The 17,497-nt window shown below is 34.1% G+C and overlaps 2 protein-coding genes across 3 annotated transcripts in view; one reads left to right on the top strand and one right to left on the bottom strand.

The window, feature by feature from the left end:
- The window catches only part of LOC134269528 (nonsense-mediated mRNA decay factor SMG7-like), a 95,553-nt gene extending 93,169 nt beyond the window's left edge, over positions 1–2,384 (bottom strand). The window contains exon 1 of the mRNA XM_062751729.1: positions 2,291–2,384. Coding sequence (XP_062607713.1) covers positions 2,291–2,316 — 26 coding nt within the window. The 5' untranslated portion in view covers positions 2,317–2,384. The remainder of the gene's footprint in view (positions 1–2,290) is intronic.
- A 13,587-nt stretch (positions 2,385–15,971) lies between these two features.
- The window catches only part of LOC134269529 (protein-associating with the carboxyl-terminal domain of ezrin-like), a 78,425-nt gene continuing 76,899 nt past the window's right edge, over positions 15,972–17,497 (top strand). For both annotated transcript variants that reach the window (XM_062751730.1, XM_062751732.1), the window contains exon 1: positions 15,972–16,183. In XM_062751730.1, the coding sequence (XP_062607714.1) occupies positions 16,004–16,183 (180 nt within the window). In that variant the 5' untranslated portion in view covers positions 15,972–16,003. The remainder of the gene's footprint in view (positions 16,184–17,497) is intronic.

Genomic DNA, 17,497 nt, shown 5'->3' on the forward strand with positions numbered 1-17,497 from the left:
TAAATTAGAACGAATAATCTCATGAACGAGTTAGCAAGTGCTGAACGTATTCAAACTCACAATTTTAACACAGGTAAGCTTCCGTAAGAAATCTATATCATAGAAATATTTCATCACTCTTTTTCAGCTTTTTGCAGCAATAAATATTGCAGTTTTGAGCACACAAAATACCCTTAAAAGACTATAAATATTTAGAGGATGTGAAAATATTCTTTATCTTTTATTCAAAACAAACATGAGAAAAGAGGCTAAATGTCGGAGATAAAATTCCCGAAATGAGTAATGTTTTTATTACTGAAAAGAGTAATAGTTCCCTTTTATAGTAATACTTCCCCAAAAAAGGAACTGTGCCCAACCTGATGACTGAGTATTATTACTTTACATTGTGCTGAATAACTCTCATACATAGCCCCAAAACTTTCAGAACTTTGATTGCAATTGTGCAGAAAAAGACAATTCTTCAAGAGTGATTTTTACATGAATTGTTTTCAGATGAGTTAGTTGAAAATGATCACTGCATCAAAATGAGATTTTCTGCACATCCTGAGAAAAATGCTTTTTTAGGGTAGACTTTACTTTACCCGTCCCCAGATCCACAAGATCCTTGCGCTCATTGGACAATGACGTAACAACTACGTCACTCAACTGAAATGGGTTAAATATGCACACTATTCGACTGATTAGGGTTAGTCTTGCACCCACCTGAGAGATTAGGATTAGTCATTGCACTAGTATTCGACTGATTAGGGTTAGTCTCGCATCCATTAGAGAGATTAGGGTTAGTCCTTGCACATTATTTGACTGATTATGGTTAGTTTAGCATCTGCCCAGGAGATTTCGTCTGAACGTCTTAGTCCTTGCATACCATCCAATGGATTAGGGTTAGTGACTCGTTCTTTTAGATTAGTTAAGAAATTTAGTTGTTTCTGTAATTTTTCCATGATCATAATTCAGATTCATAGGCATTTCGTTCGTTTGTTTACATGGGAGAATGGCTAAGTAAGAAAGAAATGACACTAAGCATGCGCCGCACTCGTTTCGTTCGGAATTATTCTTTGTCGATTTTTTCCATGAATAAACGATATTTAGGCCAAAAAAAATAATAGTCCTGTTTCCTGCTACCAGCCTGAAAAAAATAGGGTAGGTAGGTAGGAAAATTATTTTATTTTTCTTTTTTCTTTTATTTTTTTCTGACAGTGTTTCTTTGGATATGAACTAATACAAGATCAAATTAAACATGCCATATAGGTCAATATTGCCTTTCTAAATGAAATTTCTTGTCTTTTGAAGCACAACTCAAGTGGTATTTTATGAAAGTCCATATTTAAAACAAAGAATTTTATGAAATACCAATTGAGTATATATTTTTTTTAGATTTCGAACATGAAATTCCAAAAATTCCTGATTTTTTTCCCCAAAACTTAAAAAAAACTTTAGGGTCGGGTGCAAAAAAATAGGGTAGGTCGGGTAGCAGGAAACAAGACTATTTTTATTTTTGGCCTTATTAATTTTTTTCAGAGAACGAGGTTATAAACTTTGTTTAAATACAAAGTTTCAAACTAAACTTTCAAACGTAGAATTCAATTTTGGGGTCAAAAGGCCAAAAAAACCTCGTATTTAATTTTTTTTTGATCGCTCACGCGATCTCATATATACTGAAGTCGCCTCCGGCGACACTACATTTTAGCGCGTTTTTCTGGGGACTGGTAAAGTAAAGTCGTTCCATTTTTTATATAAATAAATTGATTTGGTAGCTAAATAAAGCTATCTCAGGTAGGTAAATAGACCAATCCACACTTTGCAAAAGTTGTTTCCCTTTGTGGGGTCAACCAAAAGGTCAAAAGAGAAAGAAATGTCATTTCTCCTCTTTCTGCTATCAAATACTTGGGCGTGCTGTGATAAATCCATTGTGTTTAATTTTTTTTCTTTCAATGTGTGGGTAGCTCCATGTTGGGGCAATCAGTACACAAAAGGCAGCGATTTTTTTAAGTCAAATGACGAAATTACAAACCTGAAAACTACAAAGGTTACCGTTTTCCCTTAAGATGCGGCCAAGGGACATAACTTTTGAAAAATGTGGGTTCTATAAAGCTAAGTCGGTAAATCAAGCTACGTAGCTAAATCTAGTGATTGTACCCTCGAAATTCGGACCCTGTGTCGATTTTAGGACCTTCGACCATACCAGACCTGTCTGTCAGGAACCATGATGCTATCTTGAAAGTCGTACATCAGATGTAAGCACAAAACAGAATAAATTAACTGATTTATCTTTTCACTTATTCTTGCTTACCTCAAAACCTGAATTATTGAACTCATTTTTTATAACCATAACAAAGATTAGCTTTCGAGAAAAATTAGCTCGCCTTTCCTTTTCGACTCCTATTACCGGAACAATAATTTTAAGCATATCGATCCCGATTTTTTAGCGACCAATCTCCATTGCTGTCGTTCGTTCATCAAACACTTTTTAGCTCACCTGAGCCGAAGGCTCAAGTGAGCTTTTCTGATCAAAATGTGTCTGTCGTCGTCGTCGTTGTCGTTGTCGTCGTCGTCGTAGTTGTCGTAAACTTTTCACATTTTCATCTTCTCAAGAACCACTGGGCCAATTTCAACCAAACTTGGCACAAAGTATCCTGGGTGAAGGGGATTCAAGTTTGGAAGGGCCACGCCCTTTTTCAAGGGGGGGGGGTAATTCAGAAATAGTGAAAATTTGGTGGTATGTTTTAAAAATCTTCTTCTCAAGAACCACTGTGCCAGGAAAGATGAAACTCATAGGGAAGCATTTTCAGGTAGTGTAGATTTTTTGCTTAAATCATGACCCCCAGGGTAAGGGCGGGCCACAATGGCCGGTCAAAGTTTTACATAGAAATATAAAGGGAAATTCTTTAAAAATCTTCTCAAGAATAGCAAAGGCATGAATGATCATACATGTATTTATATGGAAGGCTCGAGCATCCTCAGGTAGTGTAGATTTAGGTTTGTCCAAATTATTATCCCTGGGGGTTGGGCAGGGCTTCAATGGCGGATCAAAGTTTTACATATAGACATTTATACGAAAATTCTTTAAAAAATCTTCTCAAGAAAATCTTCTTCTCAAGAATAGCAAAGGTATTAATGATCATATTTATATGGAAGCATCCTCAGGTAGTGTAGATTCAGGTTTGTACAAATCATGACCCCCGGGGGTAGGGTGGAGCCACAATGACTGATCAAAGTTTTACATAGAAATATAAAGGAAATTCTTTAAAAAATTTTCTGCTCAAGAATAGCAAAGACGTGAATGATCGTATTTATATGGAAGCATCCTCAGGTAGTGTAGATTAGGTTTGTTCCAATTAATAATGATCCCTGGGGGTAGCGCGGGGCTTCAATAGCAGATCAAAGCTTTACAATGAAATATATAGGAAAATTCTTTAATAAAAATCTTCATCTGAAGAATAGCAAAGGCATGAATGATCATATTTATATGGAAGCATCATCAGGTTTGTTCAGATCATTATATGGAGAAATGGTGTTCATTTTGCTCATTTACATATTCGCCATATTGGAGCTATAATGGCGGCAGGTTCCATAAAGGTTTATATAGAGAACTTACCCCAAAAATGCAAATTTTTATAAACTATTTCGGATAAAGTTCTTTTTTATATCTTCTACTGGAAATTACAATAATGTTGATGCTAAAATGAAAGTTGCGACCGCCTTTTTAATTTGAAAATTCGAAGCGATATTACATTGTTTTATTGAGGAAAAGAGAACTGAATTTATTTAAATATAATTTAGTGGCTTTCTCATTTTCGATGATGAAATGCAAGATGACAAAGTTCTTCTGCCGATTAATACCCGGTAGGTGCAAACGAATTTCTATTTTTACAAAATATAAATCTTTTAACACTTAATGAAGAGTTACGACTGCCTTTTTAATTTAAAAACGACAATTTTTTGCATCCGTGTGACCCACTTATCATTACAACAAACGGTAGCATTAATTGCCAACTGACATTCACGCTTAATTCTTCCCATATACATGTACCTATGACGGGGACTTAAAGAAATGAAAATGAAAATTAATAGTCTTGCATGTTTTTATTTTTAAAAACTAAAGAAATAGTATATTTTGAGTTTTTGCAGGATGTTATGAATATTAATGAGAAATAAATCACATGGGAGCAACCTCATGCATAAATTGCACAAAGACATCATTCCTCCATATGTGAACCCGGGGGTTGAGCGGGGCCACAATGGACGATCAAAGTTTAACATAGAAATATGGAGAAAAATTCTTTAAAAATCTTCTTTTCAAGAATAGCAAAGCCATGATTAGTCACATTCATTTGGAAGCACTCTCAGGTAGTGTAGATTCAAGTTTGTTCAAGTCATGACCCCTGGGGGAAGGAAAGGGCCACAATGTAAGTTCAAATGTAAAGGGCACAAAAGCCACAGACAGTCAAAGAAATATATAAGCATCCTTAGTTATAGTGTAGATTCAAGTTTGTTTAAATCATACCCTCTCCCCTTTTAGGATTGGTTGTGACCACTTTTGGGTTTTAACTTTTCAATAATAAACTGATTTCTGCTTTTTTTCCAAGCTACAGTGCTCAGGTAAGCGATTTGGCCCATGGGCTTCTTGTTTTATTGTTCTCCGCTTTCGCGAAAGAGAGGGGAAATTTTTAATCGTTTTCAATCGTTGGTGTTAAACAGTGACAGACCTGACGATACATACGTAATACAGTACAAAATACATGTATGTAAAAAAAAAAATAAAACAAAAGGTAAAACAAAACATTTATTGACAGAGTTCCCGGGCAACATGCGTTTTGTCGGCCTCAGGCAGACAGTTTGGTTCTTGGGTCCGACAAAACGGCCTCAGGCAGACAGTTTGGTTCTTAGGTCCGACAAAACGCATGTTGCCCTCGAACTCAGTCAATAAATGTATAATACTAAAGCAAGAAAAAAGTTACCTTGGACCCCCTTGGAAAACGCAGACCCCCCCCCCCTGGTTAACGCGAATTTGTATTAAATTGGTCTGAAATTAAAAGTCAAAGGTAAGAATCATTAGAAGTCATCGACTACCCCCCCCCCTCCCCGAAATAGGTTTTTAACGTTTGGGCGAGTTTACGTTTTTCTTTGTTTTTTGTTGTTGTTGTTGTTGTTGTTTTGGTTGTTGTTGTTGTTGTTTTTGCTTGTCAAGAAATTCCTGGGTTGATTTTTTTTGTACTGGGGTGGACCCCCCCCCCCCCCCCCCCCCCCAAGTGGAAAAAATTCTGGATCCGCGCCTGGTGGAACTCTCAACAGATAAGTTTGTACCTTGCAGCCTCTTTAAGAGGACAGGTTCAAACTGTACTTGGTAATATTCGACCAGGTGCAAAAATAACCAGTATGGAGCTATATGACGCATTACAATCAAGATTGCACCTGCAAAGCAAACTGCTAAGGGAAAACCGTCAAAAGCCAAGCGCAGGGGTAGAAACTCCCTAAAATTACAACTCGCAATTATTTGCGAGTACCAAAAAAATGAACTTGCAATTTTAAAATGAAAGCTTTTTATAAATATAAATGCATGTCATCATCCATGAAACTTGAAGTACTGTGAGTAACTTATTTATATTATCATTAATAAATGCAAAAACAAAACAAAACTGCAGATTGACACATTTATTTCAATAAAATTGTTTTTTTTTAAATTTCATAATACTTCAATATTTTTTCCAGTGTAACTGTCTGTTTATGTGTCCTATATATACCAAGATTAATTCAAGAAATATTTCCATTTCTAAATTTTTTCTCTATAATAACCCTTTGAAAGTAAGCGGAGTTGATTTCCTGATAATTCTGCTGGAATGTAAATTAGGCAGGTCGATAGGTCAGCAGCTACGTGTAAGGAGGCCTAATACGCATGCAAATCTCGTGTGCAACTGTCTCTGTGTCTGACGCTAAGGAGGCCAAATATGCATGTAAATCTCGTGCGGCTGCCTTTGTGTTTGACGTCAGTGTGCGAGGACTATTGAAATTGGCATGAAAGTCCTCGTGTAATTTAAATCGATTAGTCTACATTCTTAATGTCTAAGTCTAAATTTTATTTCACAATGAAATGGAAATATAAGGAATCACTGTCTAGTTTTGAGAGAATGCCAGGGACATCAACAATAGTGGGAAACATGGGATAATTTTAGAAGCCCGTTATGCAAATTATCCCATGTTTCCCACTATTGTTGATGCCCTGGCATACTCTCAAAACTAGACAGTAATTCCTTAATCATGTTCATTCATGCATTGCTTCAGTCACTACTTCACTGCTGCACTGCTCTAGATAACTCTCACAATTTTATTCCACCTCTCAAATGTTGGTCTTTTTATCTTTTGTCCAGTAATCCACCATCTCCATGCTGGTTGTTGTGGCTTGAAATCTTTTAATTTTGGTCCCATTATTGATATTTAGGGAATCACTGTCTAGTTAGGAGGGTATGTCAGGGCATCAACAATAGTGGGAAACATGGGATAATTTGCATAACCGGCGAAGCCCGTTATGCTTAAATTATCCCATGTTTCCCACTATTGTTGATGTCCCTGACATAACCTCCTAACTAGACAGTGATTCCTTATATTTCCATTTCACTGTGAAATAAAATTGTAGATTTAGACTTTAAAAATGTAGAAAAATAGATTTAAATCACATAATGACTTCCATGCCAATTTCAATAGTCCTCGCCAACCGACGTCAAACACAAAGGCAGCCGCACGAGATTTACATGCATAATTGGCCTCCTTAGCGTCAGACACAGAGACAGATGCGCACGAGAATTGCATGCGTATTAGGCCTCCTTAGCTCCCGACCTATCGACCTGTCTAATTTACATTCCGGCAGAATTATCAAGAAATAAACTACCCTAACTTTCAAAGAGTTATCACAGAGAAAAAAAATTAGAAATGGAAATATTCTAATTAAATCATCTAAGCTCTCTGCTGAAAGATTGCATCTCCAGTCACTCTTCACTCTTTTCATTACAGAAAAAGCACGTTCACATGATGCATTGTTTAATGGGTAAATGTTGACCAAATATATGATTTTCGAAATGTTCTGAAAGTCGCCTTTGCCTTCATCTTCTTTGCTAATCCTTTGCCATATTGTAAGAGAATGAACTGGTCTATAATGCACATTTATGGATATGTGCATCTTTAAGTCATTCAACTCTTCTCATTTTCAAATTGTTGCACATTTCTGACATTTTTGGTATATGTTCTCTGTATGTATTGCCTACCAAGTTTTGTTCAAATTCCAACTGAAAGAATTTTGTCCATTGTTCTCGATCATATTCCTCATGTTTCTTTCCATATTCTGTAATTTTGTAACAGCACTGGCAGTCCAGATGTCTTCTCTTTGAAAGAGGAGGCTCGCTTTTACAACTTAATTGAGCACATCTTTGTAAAGTGTAGATACCACACAAACTTGAATTCCATTACTTTGATAGGAATCCCCCCGGAAAACTGGCTCTAGAGAGTAGGATTTCCCCTACGGAAAACTGGTTCTAGAGTAGGATTTCCTCTACGGAAATCCCACACCAGAGTCAATTTTCCGAGGGGAAATCCTACTCTGTGTAGTAGTTATAGAGTGCGATTTCCACCAGAGCCAATCTCCCCCCAATAAAATATACCGGTAATTTCTGTATCTATGTTTTAAAGGGGCTGGACACAGTTTCAACTGATTTTTAAAAACAATTTTAATGTTAACAATTCCTACCTAAGGTATCATCTATTGATTAGCAAAAATTTGAACATCATTTGTTGATTAACAAACAAGATACAGAACTAAAGTTCTTCATTATGTAAACAAGACTCGTGCCTTGTTTTTGTTTACAGGTAGAAAATATATTTATTTAAGGAATGACTTTAATTCTTGGCCATATTATCGAGTATAATCTGGTTTGGGTCAGTTTACGCTTTATAATCCGCGAAGCGGATTATAAAAAAGCGTAAACTGACCCAAACCAGATTATACTCGATAATATGGCCAAGAATTAAAGTCATTCCTTATAATTTAATTTTAAAATAATTAAACAACTTTTGGTGTTGCTTTTTATAAGTTCAAATTTACCGCGCAATAATACAACCGTAGTAACGGAAGTGATTTGAAGCGAGGGGAGGTAATGACTGATTCATAGATCTAGCAGCCATGATGTTTGTTTACATGAGGTAAGAACGAGTAATTGATTAAAGTTGAAGGTACATTTATTAAATCTGGAATTTTCCATGGATTCCGAGGACTGGAAATGAGGGGATTGCATGGATATGATGATTAAGCTGGTCGTCAAGGGGGTGTGTCCCCATACCAAACCAGATTATACAAAATGTTATGCGTTCCTTTTTGGTAATCAACCAATGAGAGGCGAGAATACAAATAAAATTAAATTATAACAAAAAAATGAAGTTAAGCAAATCAATAGTAACTGTCGAATCGTATTTAAAATTACTTTTATTTGAAATTATCTACTTTAAACGAACAAATAATTATTAGTATATTATTCTGTGTAAACAAAAACTTGACACTAACCTTGTTTATATAACAAAGGTGTGATACGGTATAACCTATTCAATTGGTGATATCACCAATTCGAATAGGTAATATCACCTATTCAAAAAGGTGATATCACCTATTTGATTTGAATTGGTGATATCACCTATTCGAAAGGTGATATCACTTATTCGAATAGGTTATATCACTTATTCGAATAAGTGATATCACTTAGGCCTATTCAAATTAAAAAGGTGATATCACTTATCCGAATAGGTGATATCACCTATTCGAATAGGTGATATCACCATATCATTTTGAATAAGTGTTATCACTTATTCGAATAGGTGATATCACCTATTCAAATTCTTTGTGAAATAACAACGGCTCCCACGACTATAGATCCCTAAATCTTAGTTACTAGTACTTGCACTTTCGTTTTATAACTCATCATTGTAGGATACAATAGTTGAATTCTGGTTGTAACGCTGTATTTGATTGGATAAAAAATTTACTCTATATCGTATAAAATGGGTTGCTTACGTCACAATGACTTGCGTCAAAAACGTATCAATCCGCCTGACGTTACATTCAAATTTTGTACAAATTGAAGTCATTTTGTTAGAACAATCATCTTTTTTTCTTACATCAAACGAATAAAAATTGAATTATAAGCAATGAATTTAATAGCCACCCATTTTATACGAACAGTTTACGCTTTTTATAAACCACTTTCCGGTTTATAAAGCGTAAACTGCCCCAACCCAGTTTATACCGTATAAAATGGGTAGCTCTTAAATTCATTCTATAAATGGATTAGAGTTTTTCTTTTGATTTAAAGCATCCCCAATAGAAATTGTACTTTGTTTTGCTCGCAAATTAATTCATTTCACTTATCTATCATGTATACTATAAGAAAAATCTTGAAAAACGCATGGAAACTGGGTAGTCCGAATTTTCTTGGTCCCAGTGGTAATCTATATATTACAGGGAGCATTCAATATTTATTGTTGTAAGAAATTCAAATAGGTGATATCCCTATTCGAATTGGTGATATTATCAATTCAAATTGAATAGGTGATATCACCTTTTCGAATAGGTGATATCTCCTATTCATTTCCAATAGATGATATCACCAATTCGATCGAAAAAGTGATATCACCTATTCGAATAAGTGATATCACTTATTGAAAATGAATAGGTGATATCACCTATTCAAATAGGTGATATCACTTTTTGCCAGTAAATACCAAAACGGCGCCTCATAGCGCCACAAGACAATGTTCCTTCTTTAAAATGGTAAACATACGTATATGAAGAATGAAAAAAAAATTTTAAATCTCATTTTTCTCAGCAAATACATCGGTAATTCCAGAGGGAGTTTAGGTTTCCTCAGAGTCTGTCTGTCTGTCTGTCTGTCTAGCTGCCCCTCTGTCTCTGCCCCAAATGGTTTTCCGCATTTTTTTTTCTAAATGCTTGAAGATATTCAGCGGAGTTTTGGTATTGGAGTGTATCTTGATGAGTTGAAGTTCAAGTTTGCATTTTATTTTAATTTTTCGTTTGAATATTTTTTTTCGAAATTGCGATCACATTTTTTAATTTTCAGGATTTTTTTCAATGTTTCTATAATAAACAAATGGAGATATTGAGCCAATTTTGGTATTAAACCAGGCGCAGATCCAGGGTTTTTTCCAGGGTGGTTCCACGTACCCCAGTAAAAAAATCCAACCTAGAAATTAATTTATTGACAAGCAAAAACCTGAATCAATTCAAACTCATGGGTGGTTAAATGAATTTCCCAAAATGGCGTTCGTTGGGGGGGGGGGGTCGGACCTAACCTGGAGTTTGCAGTGCTATTGAATGTTTATTCTAAAGCAAACAACCCTTGGAATCCCCCATTGTAATTGAAAACGCGGATCACTGTTTGTAGGAAAAGTTAAACATATTTAGGATTGAAGTGAATCAACCAGCATCCATCCTCCTAAATGGGTATTTTTAACGGTTGGAAAATGACTTATGTTTTTGTTTGATTAAAGAGTTTCTCTATTGTAGTTTTCGCACAATAAAATCTCAGTCAGCTCTCTGAATTTTATTTATTTAAAAATTTTCCGGACCGTGCTTTATGGTAAAGGATAGTCTCCATAATCTGCTACATGTCCAAATTGCATTGTATACAAAAAAAAGAAAGAATTATTGTTTTTCTTTATTATTGACAGCTATCTGATTGACACATGCTAGATCACACGATTGACACAAAAAAGGTCTTATAAACTGGGTGATTCTATTTTAAGCTTCTAAAAAAGTTACATAAATGTTAACTTTGGTCCTCAGGGGGTCATGGGGGAACTTGAACTTGATTTTTTTTTTTCAAAAATAACTAAAAATATTGACTGTGCAGAATTTATGCGCGCAAGGTTCATTGTAATATATTTTTATAAAATATTCAGAATATTATAATACATAAAGCATGTAGTTAATTGTAACACTGAATTAAAAACATTGAAAAGGAAATTTTTCACCCTTCGAAAACTATGGCAACATTGGTTGCGCCTCAGTTGACAATGGTTTTCTTTGAGTGAAGTTGATCCTTACGCCGCGGGTCCGAATCCCACTGTGGGACGTGGAGTCTCGTGTTGCAGTAGGTGCTGGCACGAAAAAAGATCCCTCACTGCTCAATGGCCCTAGGTGCCGAGTGTAGGGCAAAGTTTGCAATTCTCCACCGGCAAGTGGTGGCGTCTCCATATTAGTGAAAAGTTCTCGGGAGGAATCAATCAATCATTCAATCTTTGAGTCAAAATTTTTGCATTTCATGCTGTTTATATAACTAGAGGTACTGTGAGCAATGAGCTCACTAAATGATATCCCCGCCTCCCATATGGTTATAACTGATGACAAAGTCCATGTTTTGCTGTGGCCGGGAAACCCAAAATATGTGTCGGATCAAAAAGTAAAATAAGAGGTGCACAATGGTAATATGTAATAAAGTTTCATTAAATTTCACTCAGTGGTATAAGAGGAGTTGCGGATAAGAGATGGGTACCCTAAAGCGTAACAGACGGACGAACAGACGGACTGACATACCGATTACAGTATACCCTCCCACTTTTCAAGCGGGGGTATAATAACAGGTTTGTTATCCTGTTAAGGACAGATGATACAAACAAAAACTGATTGTATAGATGGGAATCTTTTTTTGGACATTTTTGGTTGTAAATGATTAAAAAAAATAAATTTCAAAAATATATGTACTAAGAAATTGTAAATTTACTTTGATATTCAAATTTCCATCTTTCTGTAACTATCTTTATTTTTCTACACAATTTTTGTCACCTTAAATCCCATTAATAATTATTTTTCTAACATTTGATAAATGGCTAAAATTTTATTTAGCGCTGGGGCTAAGTTATGAAAAATTCTTTAACTGTTCTGCTGCCAATAATCATATTTCGTAAAGTAAATCAATAAAGGATTAACATTATTACTGCTGAAAAAAACTTTCAAGAATTTTATTGGACATAAAAAATTGCACTAATTATATAATGGCTACACTATATAGTATATACATGTACAAGACTGCTTTTGCATTGTTTGAACTTTAATGAAATAAGTACTTTTCAATTTTAATCACATTTTTTGTAAGCTTAGTGATATTCAGGGATGTTTTGATAATATTGCTGGGAAGATTATTCATTTTAAGTAATCAACCAAACTGATTAAAAGGTTTTTATTGCATTTACACAATTTTTGTCACGCGGTATGTCGCAAAAATTCCCATTAATAATTATTTTTTAACATTGATAAATGGCTAAACTTTTTTATGATTAGCGCTGGAACATCCGTTTGAAAAAATTTCTTTAACATAATTTTTCAGATAATCATACGTTTTTATTAAGTAAGCATCAATATAACATTAAAAATTATTACTATAGCTAAAAAAAAATCGTGAACAAGTTTGTATATTTATTACTTTTTGTAGAATTACATAATAAATTCAAAAATAAAATTATATCCATGGCTACTACTATATATGTATATACGCGTACAAGACTCTCCAATTTAGGTAAATGACTTCCTGTTTTAAAAAATAGACAATAATTTTAAACGACATTTTTTTTACACTAAGTGATATCCATAGATGTTTTGATAATATTTTTGATGCAAGTTAAAAGTAAAAATTTGGAATAACACTTTTGATGCAAAAGGATTAAGTACCGCGATATAATGAGACACCAGTATATACATTAATAAAATAAACATAAAAATAATCATACATATTAGATATTTTAAAGTCCAGATGCAAGCGTATACAGTCGTGGTCGTCAATCTTTATGGAGATCTTGACGTGCATTGAAGTTTCAAAATGTTTTTCCAAACAATGTAGGTTAGTACGTCTCTTCATTGTACATTACATTACATAAGAGGCCTTCGTTTTTACTTTTTCATGGTATTTGGCTCCTTCTGTCATAATCCCCTTACCTCCAGCTAGGTTATGATATACGATTTCTCTCAATCATTTTTTTCCGTTTAGTTTTTTCTTGTTACAGCTTTCATCTTACCGCTTTCCTTATATTCCTCGGGTTCTTTTTTCTCATGAACCATTACAAGTACCGTGAACACAGAAGCCAGTAATACGGACATGTAAGGACAAATTTCTTTACTCGGGTCGTAGTCTGTGGGATAGAAGAATTTAAAAGTACAGGAAACTTTCCTCTGAATAGGGATCCACATGTTTAAGACGAAAAATACCGGTGTCGTTGCAAACAAAAGGATCTTGGCAAAGTTTCTAATTTTTCGAAACCACACTCGTCGAGAAATCTTTAAGTTCTTAAGGAAGTAATAATATAAAAGAAGCATCGAGACGGAAAATAAGAAGAGTCCATTGTTCACCTGTCTTACCCAGGTGGAGACATGTCCTCCCACAACTACAATCAAAATCGAGGACCAGACAAACAAACACAGATGCCAGAGGGTTCCAAAACTCTTGACCGCTTCCATGCTTTCTCCAAGTATTGTAGATACAAAATGTCTAAATACAATATATCTCCACAATATCATTATGATTTAAGAGAGACGTTATCAACGTCACAATTAATTAATGACGTCAGTTTACGCGAACGTTTTTCATGTAAATTGCTTCCAGTGGACCTAATATCATGAATATGATTATTTTGCAAAGAACATACACGTGATCCATGATTAATTTTTGTTTGAAAAAAAGTATCATTTTCTCTTTTTCTGTTCACCATTGTTCAAATGCAAATGGCTTAAAAACGCCACACAAACGACATGAATTGTTATTGCTAAATTTGTGAGAAATATTCTTTTTGAACACTCTACTCAAGAAAATGTGCGATCACTACATCGTTGTTATATTTTGCGTTGATATCGAAGCAAAATGTAATACGACGTTTTTTAAAGCTCTTGGTATGCATGATTATATCGATATCAATGTAATACATGTATCTGTTCAATCATTTTTCTTGTTTTCCAGATAGCCTCTATAAGCTTCAGGCGGTTTCAGACGTATAAATATTTCTATATGTACATGTATAATTTATCATAACAATTGGCTTAATCTTCCGATATATTACGTTATATCCTTAAAAAACTTTCTATACATTTATTAATAATAAAAAGTCCAACAAAAGAAACGTTTATTACATCGGTCTAACAATTTCACTGTTGACCGGCCTGCCGGTCCAACATAAGAATTGTTTGGCCACAACGTCACTGCTACGTCACAAGTAATCATCGTTCAATATCGGCGACATGGAAATACCTGAAGTTAAGAGCTGCAAGAATTGTTGCTATACCAGCAAGGTAAGGAAGAAGGGTAGAGTATGTTTTGTAATAAATAATTTTTGTGATATCATAAAAATGTAATTAATTTTGTTCTTTCTGAGCTATTTTTTTTAAAATTTAAAATATATGATTGAATAATTTCCATCTCTCTGATTGGCTGAGATCCAACTATGTTAGAAAAATACTACGTTGTATTGACCTGCTCGTGACGTTCCAGGTGAATACAAGGATTTATTTCCTCTAGATTTGATTTTCTTTTGAAAGCTAAACATTTGGGTTGAGACTCCATGATATGAAATATGTAAATAGAAAATTCTTACTCTATAAGTTGAAAAACATTTACCATTTAAAAATCTATTTGTCGTGTATTTTATAATAATGCGGCTGTGGTTTATATAGACTCTATAACAAGGGATGAGGATCCTACTCTGAGAAAAAGAGAAGGAGTAATTTGGCTCTGGTGTGAGATTTCCCCTCGGAGGAAAATTCTACTCTAGAGTACGATTTACGGTTCACGGGGGGGGGTTGGCTATGGGGGAAATCCAACTCTACAACACAAGTGCCTACTTTTTTGAGATATTTTTGTTAACATTTAGGACGAGGGTGCGAAATCCACCCTTTATCTCAGATACAGTACACATCTCTCAAGCAATCAGATGATTTTGCAACAATTTGTTTAAAGTACCTTTTTGCAGCAGTCACGACTGAAATGCCTTGTAAATTTTCTTTTATAATTTAAGCAACGGTTGTGCAAAACATATTTAACTCCTCAATTTTTTCTTAATTTCTGTTGATTTGGTTCATTTGTATATTTCTTGTAAAAAATAAAATAATTTGAATTTAATGAAATGTAGTCAGAAACATTCTGTGTCATTAAAAAAAAATACTGCATGCACATGTAATACTTCCGGATCATCGGTTTTCTGCGTAAAACAAAAAAGAAAAAATTGTTGGAAGGTTTTGAAATTGAAACTATTTGAAAGATAGGATAAAATAATTCCTTTGTAGACTTTCTTTGTTTTGAAAGATTTTATAGTTAATGTTTTTATAAAAGTGCCTCAAAGATGCAGTGTACGTTTTAAAATAAATCGTTTTCGACTGATGCATTCGAAAACGGATATATTTTAAAACAGCTTATAGAAACGAAAGGGTTACAACATAATCGATTACATATAGTGCATATCAGAACACAAAAATATGAAGAAAAAAAAAGAAAAAGACTTGATCCCAGATTTAAAAAGAAAAAATGGAAGGGGGGTCCAAACCCCAATTAAAAGCCCGTGAAAATTACCTGAGGAAAGATATCACGTGGTGAATTATAATATTCAACTTGCCACAACCTTTTGTAAATACAACAGAGAGAGAGCGAGTGTAAGAAGAAGCAGTTTTTTCTCTTTTAATTCTAGAATATTTAAAAATAAAAAAAAATTCGATACTGGCAAATATTCGTTACAATTTACTGGTAAAATGACTGTATATATTACGATCACCCGCTTTCCTACAGTGAAATAGCCAATACCAAAGACATAAACTGAAATGACATGTTGATTTTATATGGTCAAGGTAAAGTTCTGCAGATATCCGGAATATGTATGTTACCTAAAATTTTAACACTATGTAAGATGTTAAATTTCCGGTTTCATAACTACCAGGCTGATCAACAAAAATTGATCAATTGACGGTCTAAGGAAGAAAATGGGCGCAGAAACGAGTTTATTTGAAGACTGCGAGTTAGACGAACCAGCAGATACTTTAAAATGCACCTGGTCTTTACGACACGGGAAATACAATGCCAATGGGGAACTAGACGTCACCGTCCTGTCGGAGGCAAAAAACAACAAGAAGAAATGGAGTTTGCTACAGAAGAATATTAAGGTGCAAAATGTTAACTAGTCTGTATGTTCGACGGTGAAACCGTTAGAGCGAGCGCAGTTCATTTTTACAGCTCTACAAATATTATTTTGTGCTTTTGTGCACCATGTTTATGACCGTTCACTTTTCATTGAATTAACTCATAAACATGTTTTTTATTTTTCTCAATACTGCATAGCGTACTTTAAAGTTCATTTGATGAAAATATGATATTAAAAATGTTTTCAAACCAGTCTAGAAGAACTCCAAAAGCAGCCTGTAGCCAGTTTTACTAAAGGTCGTAAGTCAAAACGTAGACGTAAGCGTAGACGTAGCCGTAACTTACGCCAATTTTGCGTTTTACTAAAAGTCGTATCTTACGATTTGACGTAGATTTATGTGAAAATCTACGTGTGCCCTATAGCAGTCGTAGAAAAACACGTAGCCTTATAAATATTACTCTAACTTTATAAATATGACTAGTACTTTAATCTGAATGTATCTTCTGGGGATAAAAGTCATTATTGTTTTCATTAATACGATGCTCATTTCACAATTTTTATTTTGATTTTTCTGGAGTTTCATCGAATAATAATTGAATCGAAATTTTACGTAAAGATAAAATAAAAAAAAAATGACGCAATAAATTTTAAAGTCTAGAGTATTTATAAAAGGATTTGTTGTTTTAAAACCTTATAGGCACAAGTGCGAGGGAGGGAGGGGGTACAGAATCAGTTATTAAATTTATATATTGTACCATAGTAAAAAGAAAAAAAGAAGGACTCGTTAAATCGGGGATCCCATGTTAAATTGGTATTACGTTGTCACATGATTTTTTAAGAGAATACAAAGTTGAAAAAAAAACAAACAAACAGAAAACTCGATTTCAATCGCTTATGAAATGTGAGCACTTGCAATTCATTTTACTATCATGTTACACCTATAAATATGAAGCCTACATGTACAAGTACATCTTTACGGAAGAAAACTATTTTAAAAATGCAAAATTTTATCCGGTAAAAATGACAGAGATCTTTTTTCCCGGAGCCATATGACGTCATAGAAGAATTTACGCAATGTATATAGAAAATTACGTCATAATTTGGAAATCCAAAAAAGAATGCACCTCTTGTAAAAGATTGTTTTATAATAATTTTATGCAGACATGTTACATAATACAATCTAAAAAAAAAAAATCACGGATCATGTGCTAATTTCTGTGACATATTATCGAAAATTACATACATGGCCTCCTTGTACTTTGATAAAATAAGAAAAAAACTAGATATGAGAGAGAGAGAGAGAGAGAGAGAGAGAGAGAGAATTAAAATTAACAAT

Source organism: Saccostrea cucullata, unplaced genomic scaffold (assembly GCF_032062105.1).
Source record: "Saccostrea cucullata isolate Sc308-1 unplaced genomic scaffold, CSIRO_AGI_Scuc_v1 ctg209, whole genome shotgun sequence".
Taxonomy (NCBI): domain Eukaryota; kingdom Metazoa; phylum Mollusca; class Bivalvia; order Ostreida; family Ostreidae; genus Saccostrea; species Saccostrea cuccullata.